This window comes from Corvus cornix, chromosome 2 (genome assembly GCF_000738735.6).
Source record: "Corvus cornix cornix isolate S_Up_H32 chromosome 2, ASM73873v5, whole genome shotgun sequence".
NCBI classification, from domain to species: Eukaryota; Metazoa; Chordata; class Aves; order Passeriformes; family Corvidae; genus Corvus; species Corvus cornix.
The window spans coordinates 55,931,681-55,948,388 of NC_046333.1; the positions used below are offsets into that span (position 1 = coordinate 55,931,681).

The 16,708-nt window shown below is 38.3% G+C and overlaps 1 protein-coding gene across 2 annotated transcripts; it reads left to right on the forward strand.

Moving 5' to 3' along the window:
- The first annotated feature begins 7,585 nt into the window (after nt 1–7,585).
- Nucleotides 7,586–16,451, forward strand: LOC104689172 (sterile alpha motif domain-containing protein 9-like). Of its 2 annotated transcripts, XM_010399160.4 has the most exons (3): nt 7,586–7,734; nt 7,919–8,019; nt 10,172–16,451. In XM_010399160.4, exon 3 carries the CDS (start codon nt 10,173–10,175, stop codon nt 14,934–14,936), a length of 4,764 nt encoding a protein of 1,587 aa, XP_010397462.2. In that variant the 5' UTR covers nt 7,586–7,734; nt 7,919–8,019; nt 10,172; the 3' UTR covers nt 14,937–16,451. The 2 variants fall into 2 exon arrangements, with proteins under 2 accessions (XP_010397462.2, XP_010397463.2); XM_010399161.4 differs by lacking the exon at nt 7,919–8,019.
- The last annotated feature ends 257 nt before the right edge of the window (nt 16,452–16,708 follow it).

Below are 16,708 nucleotides of genomic sequence, written 5' to 3' on the forward strand. Positions count from 1 at the left end.
TCATTGTGTCTTGTGTATTACTGACTGTTAGCCAAAAATAGACTGGCATAAATTCCTATTCAAACTGTGCTCATTCTTTACAGTTCTTCCAAAATTTGCACAGTGCATTGAGCTACTTTTGGTGGAGAAATCCATTTGGTGGAGGTATAAAAACAATAAACTGTGAGGAAAAAACCAATTCTGAAATGTCACAGAATCTTAATGGATGACAAAGAAAACCTTTACATATTGTACGCTTGCCCCTTTTTCACTGCTACCACAACATTCAAAAGAGATTGATAAGCTTTTATTTATTGATGTAAAATCTATTCCAAATTTTACCAAAGCAAATGGAGTGTGTGTCCATTGAACTAGATGATGTATACACTGGGAAGTTCAAATATGAGATGGGGATAATGAGAAAGCAATGTGAAATGGGACAGGGGGAATTAAAAAAATCCTCTCTTGTTTTTTTTCCCCCATTCCTTTTGGTGGAGGCTTTTGCCATTTCATTTGCCTGCTGGTGAGGGTCAAGAACATCTTTCTTTGATGAAGTAAGGCTGTGGTGTGGACTTGAGATCAAAGGTAGGGCAGATAAGCCATAATTCTGGGATTCTGAAGTGTAGGAACAGCAACAGAAGTCACAGCACCTTCAGGCACTTGTATCATATCACAAGGTGGTGTGTAGTACTTGGTCTTTCTTACTACACATCTTAAAAGCAATTTGTAAGTATACTGAAGAGTATCAGCTTTCACCACTGCTCGTATGGGAATGCTCCATCTTGCACTTTGTTATGGCTTTGAAATATTAACCCCTTACAGGCCACCAGACTATATTCCACAGTCCTTTTAAGACTGCAGCAAAATCAAGGAGGCCAACAGTATCCTTGGCAGCATTAGGAGAAGCACTACCAGCAGGTTGAGGGAGGTGACCCTTCCCCTCAGCACTGCTGAAGCCACGCCAGGACTGCTGAGTCCAGTCAGTGCTAGGCTCTCCAGTACAAGACATGGACACACCAGAGCAATTCAGCAAAGACCCACAATGATGATGAGGATCATCTGACATACAGTGGTGAGTTGAGAGAGCTGGGACCTGAAGAAGAGATGCCTCAGGGAGATCTTACCAATGTTCATAATACATGAAAAACTTTTTATACTGTCGAGGTGGTTACAGACCAGAGAAGCTTTGGAGTCTTCATACTTGGAGATACTATAAACCCAACTGGATGCAGTCCCAGGCAACCTGCTGTAGTTGACCTTTGTACTAAAATTTGCACTGGACCATGCCATATAAGGAGACCAGCTGTGATGCAAGCATAGAATTACGAGAGTAGTTCTTTTATTCATGCACAGGAGGTGTCCCATTCAAAGCAGTGCAGGCATTCAGGTGCATATTTCACTTACTGCTGATTAACAAACACACACTAATATTTACTAATCATAATAAAACTTTGCAAAGCAACTACATTTTGATGATGTCTTCATCCTCCTGCTTCTCTATTGATCAGATGCACCCAGAGTCAGTCTTGCTATACTTACTTATCTATAGCGACAGACAGTGAGAGGGTTTCAAATACATGTTAGAGGGGCTAGAATGCTAGCATTATCTTGGTTGCCCAGGAGTATATTTTATTCTTCGTGGACAGGTATTAAAATTCCAAGAAGCAAAGTCCTTATCTTGGGAACCAGGTTGTCCTTCTTACAATGAGCTGGGGTTCTTTAGTTTGCTTGCTTAAGCATGACTATTCAGTATCCAAGGTAAACTATACATATGGTTTAAAGAAAGTTAATACTATTTTATACTACAAAGATTAATTGGTATAATAGTTAGGGAATGAGATTTTCCTGAGACCCTGCTTTGAGCAGGAGTTGGACCAGATGATCTCTAGAGGTGCTTTCCAGCCTCAGTCACACTGATTCTGTGAGCTCACGGAGGGAGATGATTAGTAGGTAGATCTCAGCAAAAATGACAGCAGCAGTTACAACACAGTGAGTTCATGTAAATGTAAAGGGAATGTATGCTTCCATTAAACACCTCCTTAAATATGCATGACCAGCTAAGCAAGATATGACGGCAAAATACAAGCACAATACTGTGCATGTACCTCCATGCTTTACCTGTAGAAAGCTTAGCCTTGAAAAGGAGACACCTCATTGTTTTATGATCTCAGGTTAAAACTTTTTAAAGTAGCTTTATTCTTTTTTATTACTTTTTGCTTTACTCAGACAAAATATAATTTTCTAAAATACAATATTTTCTATGGACTTTCTTCAGTGTTAGCACGATTCCTTTGGAAATCTGTCACCAGTGTGGTGCTATCAATGCATTTATATCATACATCTTTCTGGGAGCTAGAGGGCAACAGCTTCCCACAGGACATGGCAGGAGCTTATGGGAACTATGCTTGGGACAGTGAGAAGGACAAAGGGAAAGGAGCTAATACTAGTAAACATTAACTTTCTGACAGATGTGCAAATTGATCATGTCCCATGTGACTTGTACATTTGAAGGGGGACTGTTTCCTCAATGCTGTGTCCTGTAAGAGGCTTCCTGATTAATAGAAGCTACTTTCTGGGTAGCTAAATGTCTGTATTGAGAATACTTTTGCATCCAGCCAAGAATGTTTTTTAATGCCATTATATTAGAACACATTAGTCAGTCATGATGTATTTTTGAGTATATTCTCTACTCACACACAAAAACGTACACACTTCAAAATGTTCATAAGCATCTTTTAAAAACAATGTGCAGTACCCAAAATTTATCACTGGCTGACAATATAAAAGTCCATGTCAGTTTGTACGGAAATGTTTTTCTCAACAAGTAGTTCTTTGTAAAAACTCCTGAATGTATGAAATGAGCCCAGTTCTTACAGAGGAGTCTAGCTCTGTCACTGCCTTTCTGTGGAAACCACAAGGCTTTTGTAGAAAGAGACGGAACTGTGGCAAAAGTTTCCAAACACATCACAGACAGATTTAAAGGGATCCCATTGTAAGCAATGAAACTGATGCAGCCTTGCAATGGAAAGTGACAGTTGTGCTGTGTCATTAAATATCGAGGAAAAAAAGCAAAGGATCATTTCTTGGTTAGAATCTGTGGTAAATATACAACAGACAAGGACCAAAGAAGACAAATAAAAGATTAGACATCTAAGGAGCCCATTCAAGTATAAATCTGTATCCCAGTTCAGTTAAACATGAAATGCAAATACCAGCATGTTGGAAATCCTGCTCCACCTAAAAAGATAATATGTATGTATCTCCTCAGGCTATGTGCTGTGTTCCAGGGCAAAGTCCAAAGTGCTGGTCACAGAGCATCTCATGACTCAGATACAATTAAATGTATGAATATTAGGGCAGGGCTTCTGAACTAGAGTACCTCATTACAATAGCATACCACAACCAAATATAACATATGTTCTTATTTAGGAAAGTACTGTCCAATGTCAACACTGATATCTTCATCAAGCTACAAATTTTATATTTCTTGTAGGGCTAAAAAGTAGCTTCTATATAACTTTTTTTCATCCTAATAGTAATGGAATAAGGATGTCTTGAAAAGTCAAGAAAAACGTTTATCTGGGAGAAAACAAAAATTGTGTTGGGCATCTTTCATATGTTTTCCTTAGAACTACACTTTCTTCTTTAACTTCAGCTTGCTGATTTTTGGTATGCTGATTTATCAAACCATATTAAAATCAAAACTTGACTTTCAATCACTTTTCAAGTCCTTTAAGTCCATCATTCTTAGTCCCATCCACAAGTTGTATCTAAAAGTACAGAAAATTCCAAGTTCCTTCGAATATTCAGGACCCCTTTCTAAACAGCAGGCTGGGACACTGAGAAAAGTAGATTCTATTTGAAATTCTTTTGAAGTGTGTCTGAAAAATACAGCCAAATGTGGAAAGCCTTTGAGAAGCAAAATAAATGAGGAAAAAAGTTTAGAATAAGCCTAAAAAATATTTTATCTTGGAGTAAAAAGATACAAAGAAAGATGAAGTCCTCCAGTATGTAGAAAGATTTATGCTAACAAAAGGAGCTGTGATCACTTTTTCTCTATCTTTAATAAGACATGGAAAAGGACTCCTTCCACTGGCATGGTCTGCTCCATGCTAGTAAGGAGCTCAAGCAGCCTCAGAGGAAGCTGACCAGATCTGACCTGTCCATAGACTAAGCTGACCTGTAACATTGCTGCAGTTCCTTGGACCAGCTTGTCCCACAGTCATCCAGTGCAAAGGAAGAGGCCAGAACTGGGGGAAGGAATGATTGTCACATCAGCCCATACAACACAGCTCAGGGAAACACAGTATGACACCATACAATCAGAAAACAGCTGCAATTTAAGAAAATGATACTAACACCCACAGACGGGCTCAACAGATAACAGGCCTGCAAAAATCAAAGGAGTACAGCTGCTCTTTGCCTGAGCACTGAGATCATGTAGATGCAGGCTAGTGCCTGTGGGATTCCCTGAGGCTGTGAGCTCATCAAAGTGCACAACCAAGAAAGGCTGGTGTGAGTCTCAATCTGAACATCAATTCTGCTGGCTGATAAATCGAAAACTACAGAGAAAGTATCCACACCAACCTGATTACTGCTCCTAGCAGGTTCTGCTGTCTCTGGACTGGTTTCTATTATCATTACAGTGCTTGCAGGACTCATTCCCAGGGAAAAGGATCATTTTCAGTTCATTGAACTTTTCCTATTTGGAAACTGAGTATTTAAGTTAAGGCCAGGGAATATATCTTCCTGTGGGCAAGGCCAGTGGCAGCAGGCAAGAGAACATGAAGAATGCAATGCAGTGATCACTGTATTTGTATTTGTGGGTATTTCTGACTGCAATTGAAATTTCATTCTCATTTCCTTTCTTTAAAGAGAAGTCTTGGGAAGTGCAATCCTACATGGAAGAGTAACATGCAGGAAGTTTTGAGAGAGGATGATAGGCAAACAGGAAATTACGACAGACATGGACACAGAGTCACATCAGCATCAGGGAAATACAGACCTATGTGACTAGTAAGACTTGTTAAAGAAAGGTTCATAGACTATTGCCAGAGTGGACACAGAAGTTATTTTCCTCTGAAGACAAAAAGCCCTGGAGGCCTCTCTGTGACCCCCACATATAAGAAATAGAGCAGAGGCTGGAACTGATAAATATCAGTGAGTACCAGTTGGAGAGCAATGAGAAACAACATAATAGAAGATATGTAATAACTTAGGAAACAAAGTAAGGAAAAGAGGTTGGTTTTTAATTTTTTTTTTTTTTAAGGGAAGAAGAAGCAAGTTTTGTAAAAGATCAGGCAAACGTGGTGCTTTTTCACTAACGAGAAGAGCTCAAGGAGCTGACTGGATTATTTCGGGTGCCGATGCACAACATGATAGGAGGAATTATTAAGGTAACAGAAATACAGTGAGGTAATAATCATGAATTAGAGGTGTCAAAAGATAGAGTAAAGGCTGAAATCACAGAATAATATTGTACATGTAATGATTTGTCAAATATGACGAAATTAGAGGAAATAGCAGCAATAAAAATAACTCTGGAAATCTTTATAACTGGAAACTGGAGAACTGCTGGCAGTCAGATCTACAGATCACACTGGAAATAACTAGTGATCTCTAATTTCAGTGGGTAAAGAAATGCAGAAGGAACAGTAACATTACAGGAATTACTGATATACATTAGAGAACAAATTCTGTGAGTTGCAGTGGACAATAGGATTTCAATGGTGGGTTTCCACACCAGTCACTGAGAAACAAGACAGTATTTCTGATTCAGTTTTGCTGAATAATGAGATTACAGGGTAGACCTGATGCACAATAAGAATTTTTACTTTAATGAAGTCATTCCAGAAGAATTGATTTTATGCTAGAGAACCACATAAATAAACTCCATGCTTTAATGTCTGCAAATAGCATCTGAAGGAACAAAATTTGCGGGGAAGGGATGCTGCTGATGGCCAAATAAGCAAAACATACCATACCAAAACAGCAGACCTGGTTAACTGATTAATGGAAATAGCTAACACATACACAGATACAGATGAAAAAACTGCAGATATCCATGTGTAGCAACAATGATGTGGTTAATATCAGGATATATTGTCTGCACAACCTCCCAGCCAGCCACCTCAAATATGGGGTAGGCAACCTGGACACTGAGCAAGCCTCCCTAGCTGGCAGCAGAGCTGTCACCCTATGAACTGGGATGAAGATGGGGAAACTCAACAGTCCCTCTGGGACAACAGCTCGGTTTGGGCATCACTTGGATTCCTATAGATGAGAAGTAGCCAGCTGCCTCAGCAAGCACACTCAACTACAGAAAGAAAATCTGAATGATCTCCAGGGATGCAGGCTATGCCTCTGTAAACAAAGGCCCCTGCCAGAGAAAGCAGTCTCTCTCCCCCAAGCAAAAAGGGTGCAGCAGTGTTCACATACAAAGTGCTCAGGGTCAGCAGCATCTAAAGCAGATGCTGCACTTCAAGGTTCTTAGGGTTCTCTGAGTCTCACATGCTAAGTCAATGACAGTATTATTATTTCTTATAATTTTTCATAGCAGAATGATTAGAATAATGACAGAGCTGTACCATATCCTGGGAAGGTGACATATTTGTTACATCAGATCAAGCATTGTTTGTCTCCTTTGGCCTTGACATGAGAATATACAGGATTGTTGAATGTACAGACATACCATTCAATCTACTGAGGATGCATTCCAGACAAGTGCAGCAATTAGAGATTCAAGGTGTAAGAATTTTCCTAGTAAGAATCTGTGCAATAGCAGATGGGTGCGTGCCAGAACTTCAGAAACACCCATAGCTAAAGTACACAGGAAAGCGTATAAGGATAGGAAGCAACAGTAGCATTAACAGCATCAACAACTGAAAGAGATGCTGGCTTGTCCACAGCTGGCTTTGTGGTGGCTGGAGATGCTCTTTGCTGTCTAAAATGTGCGGTGTTCTGATGACCTCACCCAATTTTTCTCAGAGCAGGTATCATTCTGGTGGATTGTGGTGAGTTGACCTTGGCTGGCTGCCAGCTACCCATGCAGCCACCCTCCCATTCTGCCTTCTCAGCAGAATAGGGGAGAAAATAAGATGCTAAATCTCTGGGTCAAAAAAAAAAAGACTGGGACATGACTTACCAGTTACCATTATGGACAAAATGGACCTGACTTGGGAAAAATTAATTTAATTAGTTGTCAAATAAAATAGAGTTGAATGGTGAAAAACAAGGTAAAAACCAAAAACATCTTCCTCCATCCTACTCCATTTTCCCAGCCTCAACTTCACTCCTTTCCCAACTCTCCTACCTCCTTCATCTGCCACCCCAAGCAGCCCAGTGGCATGGAGAATGGGGGACTGTGGTCAGTTCATAACAGTTTGGTCAGTGCATAGCTGTTTCTCTCTGCATTTTATTAGCCAAGTATTACTCAGATGGTGTTTCCTAATTTCTCAAGTTTCTAGATAACAGCTCAAGACAGTGCTGTGTAAGTGTTTTTAAAAAGACATACCAGAATAGGATTCTGACCTTAATTTCCTAAGAGAACAATGATTTCCCAAACAGGAAGTTAGGAAGAGGCAGACCGGAAGCAACTTTGTTTGGTAAGAGAGGAAGTAATAGGAGCAGAAGGACCTCCCATACACCCTGCTCCTATATCCTCCCATTTCTCTGCAACACCCAGCTTGACTTGCCCAGTTGACAGCATTTAGACACAGTGTTGGAAGGGTGAAGGTCCATTTTGCCAAGGGAAAGGTAAGGAATAATAAATATTCTCTATCAGGCACTGTTCTTTGTCTCCTCTAGAGATGAATGTTTGCCACGGGGAAAACTGATCATACATCTATGAAAACTCTTTTCCTTCCTTCTCTTTCTGACCTTATGCTTATGTTAGAAGTTTACAAGGTGATTTTAAAGGGTTTTCTCTCCCACACTCTAGAAGAGCAGTTCAGCTGAATTTTAGCTGTTGGGCTTCCTGTTTGAAGAAAATATGTGTGTTGAACAACTATAGGAAAAAGCCTGCAGAACAGAACAGTTACAGTAAGTACATGCATATTTACTTCTAGGATTAAAAGTTTTATGAAGATCTGATGGCTTATTTTGATACCATGTGTTTTGGTTGAGGTTTGCAGTTTGGGTTTTTAGGTTTCTTGGGACATAAATTTTATATATAAAATTACCCATAATCTACTAAGATAAAGTCTTCCAAATCTGCTGAATGTCTGCACATGAAAAATTTTTGTTATGAGATTACAGTGTAATAATCCTAAAGAATATGACCTCAAAGAAACTATTCTGCAGATATTATGTGATACAGTTTTTCCATGTTGGAAAAAGGTCATCTTTCAACTATTTCATTTGGCCAGAATCATTAACTAGCACGTACCATGAAAGATACAAACACTGCATTATGTCTGTGGAATGAAAGTATCCTGTTCTCTCCAGCGCAGGAGAGATCTCATCAGGGGGATTCCAAACACTAAAACATGGAAAAACTGTTATAAGGACATAACAATGTTTGCTTTTGTGTTAGGATTAAATTGTACCTCTATGAGAAGGTATGGATTGGGTGGGAATTCAAATCACTCTTTTACGTTGCTGGGTTTAAGTCTGTCTCCACGAAAAGCTTTAGTTTCAGTTTCTTTTCTCAGCTTTCAAATACCGTGGGTGGAGTTACCAGTGAATAGCAACAGTTGCTTCAGCCGCAGAATAAAAACATGGAGCTTCTTTCCCCCTGCACCCTCAATTTTTGACAATATGTGCTTACCACAGTAGAATTTTAAGGAACTAGAAACTAGTTTTTCTGAGCAAGAGCAAGACTCCATAAGCGAAAAAGCAACTGCAGTCTACCATAGCTCACAGCCCCACTTTTTTCTCTGCTCTCATCATTTGTTAATACAGGAGGCAGCTTGGCCAAAAGTAGGACAGCTGTTTTCCCCTACCAGGTATAAGAAATCTTTACTATTGCATCTCAATAAAGTTTACAGTTTAGGAAATCAAATAGTAATTTAAGGAAAGCATGTCACTAGAGTGGCCTAGATAACCAAGTGTACTTTCAGAAAACAAAGTTTTGCTGAAAAAATCTAAGAAGTCATTTGGTATAGGAGAAAGTTTCACGAAGGATGTCTGGACTTCAGGCGGCTCTCTTGAAAGCTGTTTATTGCATAGGCGAAGTTACAGCATTTCGGGGAGTGGGTATCCAGAGCCAGCCCTACAGCTGCCAGCTCCAGCTGTAGGCATACCTGAAGCCACCTTCTGTTCAAGTTACAAAGCATTAGATACTTTTCTTTGCAGAGTATCTTAATGCATAACAACCAATAAGCACCATACACAATACCTTTACATTTGCCTATAGCCTATCATAGCTACTACCATCACCATATTATAGTCATTATTATCCAATCACAAGAGTAAGTAAGTTACAATTTAAGCTTACAGTGGAAAATTCTCAGACCTTTCTTCTTCTTGCTACATCAACACTTCTTGTTTTTTGCCTGCTATATCTCTCTTTTTGGTAAAGACATGTTTTCTATTTACTTATGCTCTTTTTGAGATTTATTTAGTTGGTGAAAAACATGTCTTTGTTTGTAGTCACATACCTTTGTCCTACTCTTAAAAATCTCCTTCCAACTCATCTCCAACCTTTGCCTTCTCAGTTACTCATCAATCACTGTTTCAGCAAAACATCTTTTATTCTATATCAAAACTTGCTTTCATTTCTATCTCATCCCCAGTTTCTACATTCAGAGATCTTTCTGCCAAGCCTACATACCTGTGAAACTTTCTTACCAAACTTTCATCCTCCCCAACAATTTGGTTTCAGGAACACTGAGCTATGAACAGGAAAAGGTGCCTGACACCTAGGGGCAATTACTACTAATGCTACAACTATAGGTGGGTGCAATTCCATAAGCTTAAAATTCCAGAAGAATGAATATAATTCTCCCAGAGGAAATGAAAGGATAAAGTAAAATTAGATGCTATTAAGGGGAATTTTTTTCTCTTTCTTTAAATTTTCTGCAAAAGTCCACATTCACTAAGACCAATTAGAATGTAAGATGCTGTTCTTCCTGTCACATCCTAAAATGAAGAAATTAATGGTTAATAACAGCAAGGAAATATGTGTTAGTCAGCTATTAGGCAACTGTTTCACTCATTTGTTTAGTAATTTTGTGATTTTTTTCCCTTAAAGAATGGAAAAGGCAACCACTAAAAAAAATGAGGAATCATATTCGTATCAGCATATTGAACAGTGGACAAAAGAACAAGTCAAACAATGGGCAACTGAAGTAGCTAAGATTGACCAGGAACATGCAGAAATCCTGTTTCGCCAAGCTGTGACTGGCTTTGCTTTGAAGAGGATGACTAAAGCAGATCTTGTGGAAATGGGTATGCCTCATGGGCCTGCTTTTCAGATCACGTGCGTCCTGAAAGAGCTTGACATTCTAGGTAAAGGTTCAAACCAGGCTGTGGAACAAGAAGGCACTGAAGAGAGTTTTGATGGAGGAGGAAAAGATGGAGAAATGGCAAAGAAAGAGTGCAAGAAGAACTGTGAATCACTTAATTCCAGTATACTGAAGGATTCTAAGATGAAGCCCATAGAAGACACAAAAGCAAGCAAAGCTGGCATAAAGAATGAAACAGATGAGCCACTGTCAAGCAGCCAGCAGCCAGCTGGAAAGATGTGTATGCCACATCCTTTTGATAATTTCAGTGATGGTAGTCGATATAAGCAGTATAATATTCTTAATGTCCCTGAAACAGGGGCATCCAATCTCATGGATCCAGCACACGAATTCAAATTATTTACCAACACTGAGAATGCACAGGAAGATGAAATCTTGATGAAATTTAGCAATGAAGCATTTCGATTTGCTGCAGCCTGCATGAACTCCCGCACAAATGGCACTATTCATTTTGGAGTACATGACAATCCACATGGGAAAATAGAAGGAATAAAAGTTACCAACAAAGAAGTATACATTAAGCATTTTAATATACACATCAAAAAGCACTTTAATGACCCCTACACCATCATTGCAGAATATTGCATTAGACCACCTAGATTTGTGGAAGTATTATTACAAAATGGAACTTCAGCAGATCTCTTTGTCATTGAAATAGATGTGGTTCCCCAACACAGCTTCTGTGATACAAAATATTTCTGCACCAACACATATGAATATAAGAGTAAGAGTTGGAAAAAAGCTATTTTCATCCGGGATGGAGCAAGTTCCGCAAATATTTACAATACAAAAGAATGCGAAAAATTTAAAGGTTCCTTGACAACTTTAGCAGAACGTCGTAGAAGAGCAGAAGAAGAGCATAACTTTAAGCCAAAGAAGTCACCAAAGGAAGGACTAAAGCTAGTTAGTCTGCTCACGGGTAACAGGGACTCACTAGAGAACTCTTATTATAACTACTACATTTTGGTAACAAACAAGTGCCTCCCAAATCAAACTTCAGACTTAGACTTTTTACATGAAATAAAATGGTTTGCTGTGCTTGACTTTGATTCTGAATCAGAAATGAATGGTGTGTTTAAGACTTACCAAAAACATCGAAATGCCAAACTTTACTTCCCAGATTACTATGAACACATGGGGGGTTCCGTTTCTGAACAAGCTAAAAGGCTAAAACTACGTCAGGAGACCAACTGGATTTTATGCAATGGTGGATCAGACTTCAAAGGCAATAAAGAGCTACCACTGGATTCGACTTTATGGCAACGAGACAGAGCTGCTGGTGTCAGAAAAATGATTTCCTTTCTTTCACACAAAGATGTAAAGCAGAATGAAAAGTTTTTAATAGTGTTTCTTTTGCTTTCCATAGTAGAAGATTCAGTAGATCCCCTTACTGAAACTTTTATGACATTTTACCAAGAATTAAAGGGACTACAAGATATGGTCTGCATTTGCATAGGTACAGGTACACACCAGCGATGGAAAGATCTTCTTCAAGCTAGAGGCATCCATGAGGAAGCACTCTCAAAGAAATGTATTTCTACTCTAACCCTGGAAATGGTAAATGGTACCATCATAAAACTAGCGTCAGACATGCAATCTTCTGAAAGACTTCTGCCCTCTGTTGATCATTCTACTGTTCGTCTTCTAAAGAGCAAAGAAGACTCCATGGCAGGATTAGAAATACTTTGTGAAAATGAATGCAAAGACACAGAAATAGAAAAGGATACAGATAGATTTCAAAATTTCCTGAAAGAGCGGGAAGAAGAATTTTATCGAGGTGGTAAAGTATCGTGGTGGAATTTCTACTTTTCAGAAGAAAACTATACTTCAGATTTTATCAGAAGGGACAGTTATGAAAAGCTTGAAGGCCTAATCATGTCTTCATCTGACAGTGCTAATGACTCACCTGTAAAAATTATCAACATTTACCACCACCCAGGATGTGGTGGGACAACATTATCTATGCATATCCTTTGGAATTTACGGAAGCAATTCAGATGTGCTGTTCTGAAAAGTAAACCACATGATATTGGAACACAGGTGACAACTTTACTCACCTGTGGAGCAAATGACAACACAGGTTATTTACCAGTGTTACTTCTTGTGGATGATTTTGAAGAGCAAGAAAATGTCAATGTTCTGCAGAAAGAAATTCAGACAGCTATAACAGAAAAAGGCATTCGGTATGTAAAACCTTTAGTGGTAATTCTAAACTGTATGAGATCTCAAAATCCTGATGAAAGTTCGACCATCAATTTCTTGAACAGTGTTTCTTTAAAACAAATGCTTTCTGAAAAAGAGCAAAGGGCCTTTGACCAGAAACTAGAATATATTGAAAAGGTGCATTCAAATTCTGCCAATTTCTATTCATTTATGATTATGAAGAAAAACTTTGATCCACAGTATATAGAAAAAGTGGTAAAAAATACCTTGCATGACTTAGATACTGCCTCTAAACCAGCACAACTTGTTTGCTATCTAACTCTGTTAAACTCGTATTTAACAACATCTGTGATTTCACTATCACTATGCGAAGAATACTTAGGAATTAATTCTCGAGACACAGGCTGCCATAAAGATAAACTAATAGAAAAGATGGGAATTTGTTCCAATATCCTAATATCTGATCAGGCACATAAACACATGAGATACAAAGGTCTTCGTATCGTTCATCCGTTGATAGCATCTCACTGCCTAACAGAATTGAAACTAACCTATGGCTTGTCTAAAAGTGAAATTACATCAAAGCTGTTGAAAGAAGATTTATTGTTAAAGGAAGACAAACTTGTTCGTGATATACAAACCCTGCTGATTACTAGGCAGCGCAAAGAGCATGGTGATGAGTCTGACACATCATTTTCCCCCTTAATTGAAGCCATTCATAAGGAGGAAAAGCGTGGTGATGTGGAACGTGTGTTAGAACAAGCATCTGCTAGATTTGAGCAAAATGTTTACATTTGCCAAGCCCTAGCAAGGTTCTACATTAAAGAAAGGAAATTTGACCTTGCATTGCACTGGGCCAAAGCAGCCAAAGAAAGAGCACAACACAATTCATACATATCAGACACACTAGGTCAAGTGTTTAAAGGTGAGCTAAGAGACTGGGTAGAGTGCAAAGAAAAGAGTGCAGCCCTGACAGCTGGGAAACTGGACAACCTGCTAGAGCTTGCTGAGAATGCTTCACAGGCTTTCCAAGAATCTCAGAGGCAAGCTGAAAATGCAGTCAATGAACAATATTTGCAGAATCAAAAACTTAAAAGGAAGTTTCAAGTGTACAATACTGCTGGCTATCAGGGAGAAATAGAAACTGGTCTTTATGTTATTGATGTCCTTTGGCATGTTCCTTTTTTCAGCAAAAAAGACTCACACTGTAGAAAAAGCATGACAAATTATCTGTCAGGAAATAGTGTTTTGAATGTAGAAAACTCCAGTGAAGACAGTGAAATGTTCAAGGTTCTTAGACGTTATTCCAGCTTTTTGTGTCATTTGCGATCAAGGTTGAAAAGGGCATTTGACTTTTTTGAAGACTACTTTGTGCTTTTCAAAACACAGACCAGAGAAAAAGAAATGGTAGAAGCAAAGTTGTATGGGAAGGTTCAAGAATGTTTTACCAAATACACAGAAATATTTTGTGATTTCAGTTTTGAACAACTGAAAAATAAACAGGACTCAGAGTGGTCCATTTCTCAGTATATAGAAGCATACAGGGATGCTGTGGAAGCTTCCAAAGCACACTCATTTTCCGGCATTTTGAATTACCTTCACAGAAACCACAGAAATGCTGACAGAGAAATAGAAGACATAGTAGGAGCATATGCAATTTTGTGTGAGAAGGATAAACAAGCAACTCAAAAAGACAAACAGAATTTGATTTTGGCAAATATTGTTCTTAACTGCATTAAACCTAAATCTGCCAAGTTACGTGGTCCTAAGGAGTTGAAGAGTCTGCTTCTAAGCATTCTGCAGGAAGTGAAACAAACGTGTGTAGAGCCTTTCTTCCTAGCCTCCTTGTTGTTCTGGCCCCAAAATAAAAAACAACTAAATGAAGATTCCGGGAAAATGCAAACTTTTGTTCAACGCTTAAGTGAGTCTTTCAAAGAGGTCTATGGAACTGTGCATCATTCAAGGCAGCCTCTGGCTCTTTTTTATCTGGCAAAAGGCAAAGATTTGAACAGATTTGTTCACAAAGGAAAAATAGATCAGCTTTTTAGTTCACTTCCAGAACAGGAACTGAATTCCCTTTGGCAGAGTGGAAATATCTGGAAGAATCAGGCTGTTCAAGATCTTTTGCTTCTTTTGGTTGGAAAAGTTGAGGATAACCTTATCTACATAGACTGTGGTAGAAATGAAAACGTCAGGATACCAGTGCAACCTGTTCCCTCAGGCCTAGTGAAAAATGACCCAAACATAGAAGGAGTGTCTTTTTACCTTGCATTTTCTGTTGCTGGTCTCCTGGCATACAACATACAAAGCCTGTCATTAAAACAATAAGTATTTCAGTTTCTTAGTCATAAGACTTTTTCAGTAAAAATTATCCTTTAACTAGTGTTTGGGTTGGGGTTTTTTGGCTTTTTTTTTTTTTTTTTTTGGTCAGTAATCACAAATCACAACCTCTCTGTTGTATTTCCTTCCTCACTATGTTAGTCTTCCAGTTCCATGCAGAATTATCTCTACTGTCATAACTGCTGTTCAGACAGTCAATCAAATGGAAGTGTTGGGGCAGTTAGTTCTGCAGACTGGTCACTATTGCTCAAAGTTCTTCAGTTGATAAAAACATGAAAAATCATAAGGGGAAGAAAAAGGGAATTCTGAATAAAATAATATTCTGGAAATGTTATTTTTAAATGCTATTACTTTTGAGAACCTTACTGCTTTGCTAACTTTTTTGCCGTTGCTTGCAGGTGTCTCAACACGATTTTCATACTCTTGTATAAGTAATGTAAGAGCAAGGCATATATGTTAGAAACCACATATCATGTAACATTTCCTGATGTTCCATTTTATCTGTTGTTATTTTGGCACAAGGGTAATGTGAAAGGCCATTCAATTGCAAAGCAGTGGGATTTTTTCTGTTGTTTATGTACATGCTTGACTGTAATGCTTTTGTATATGAGACTGTATGAAGAGCCAAAACATACATCTTGTGGGAGGACAGAAGCTTTGGTCTCCAACTTACCCAGAGCATTTCTAAATATGTGATTATTAAAGATACCGCTGCTTTCTGCTGTATTACAAAAACACCTACCATTTGGAATCTGATGTCCATATTAAGTAGATTTTATTCTGTTACAGTGGGTCTGTTTCTGCTCTATATAAAATTGATCCAGTTTGGTCATTCCTTTACTTACAAGTTTCATTAGTTTCTTCAGGTGATAGATTTCACATCAACTTTGATCTTTGCAAAAACCAGGAAATTTAAATGCTTAAATTGGCCATTGATTGCATTGCCTTCCTCATATGTATAAAACTGCCTGCTATGTTTAGACACAATTAACTTTAAAAAAAAAAATTAAAATATATTGGTGTGAAGCACCAGAACCAAGAAGTTACTACTGCTACTTCTACTGTCTATGTGCATATGATTCATGAAAATCAGTGGAGTTCAATGCAATTAACTGCCTGAAAGAGGTCTGCAGGACAGCTCTTTCTTCACCCCACAAGTCTTCTTTGCTCTTCGGGAGCCAGACAAAAACAAGTGACATCTTGATAGACTTGTAAAAACAATTTGACAAATAGAATAAAGCAGCAGACCACTCTGCACTATTGCAATTGGCAATAAACTGTCAAACTCCCCAGGTCAAGACTGTTCTGCCTGCAAGATTTGTACATCTACTAATAACCCTTGGGATCTAGTACAGTATATTACATGCTAAACACTGCACTCTATACCTATCTTAGTTTACAGAACTAGAGATTTTATTATTTGTATACAGTAGTCTGCTTGTTATAAAATTGTATTTTTAGCAGTAGTCCAATAATAAATGCAGATGTTTGATAACAATCTTATTTGCCCAGTGTGGAACTCTATTTGATTATGTATCACAGAAAAAGACTGACAGAATTGCTTTTTACAAGAATTTCCTATTTTCCACTACTTTGTAAGATTTTTTTTACATGGCTTGTGAATTGATCAATCTTTGTGTTTTGAAAACTAGGCTTTCCCACACAAAATAACTACCTCAGATGTGTTTTGTGTTAATTAAGGCCAAAAGCCTCAGTAGCCTCCAAATGTGAGGTCAAGGAAAAAAATATATTGTATTGCC

Bases quoted from the DNA above. Each gene is read 5' to 3' on its own strand.
- LOC104689172 (XM_010399160.4), top strand. From the start codon at position 10,173: ATGGAAAAGGCAACCACTAAAAAAAATGAGGAATCATATTCGTATCAG.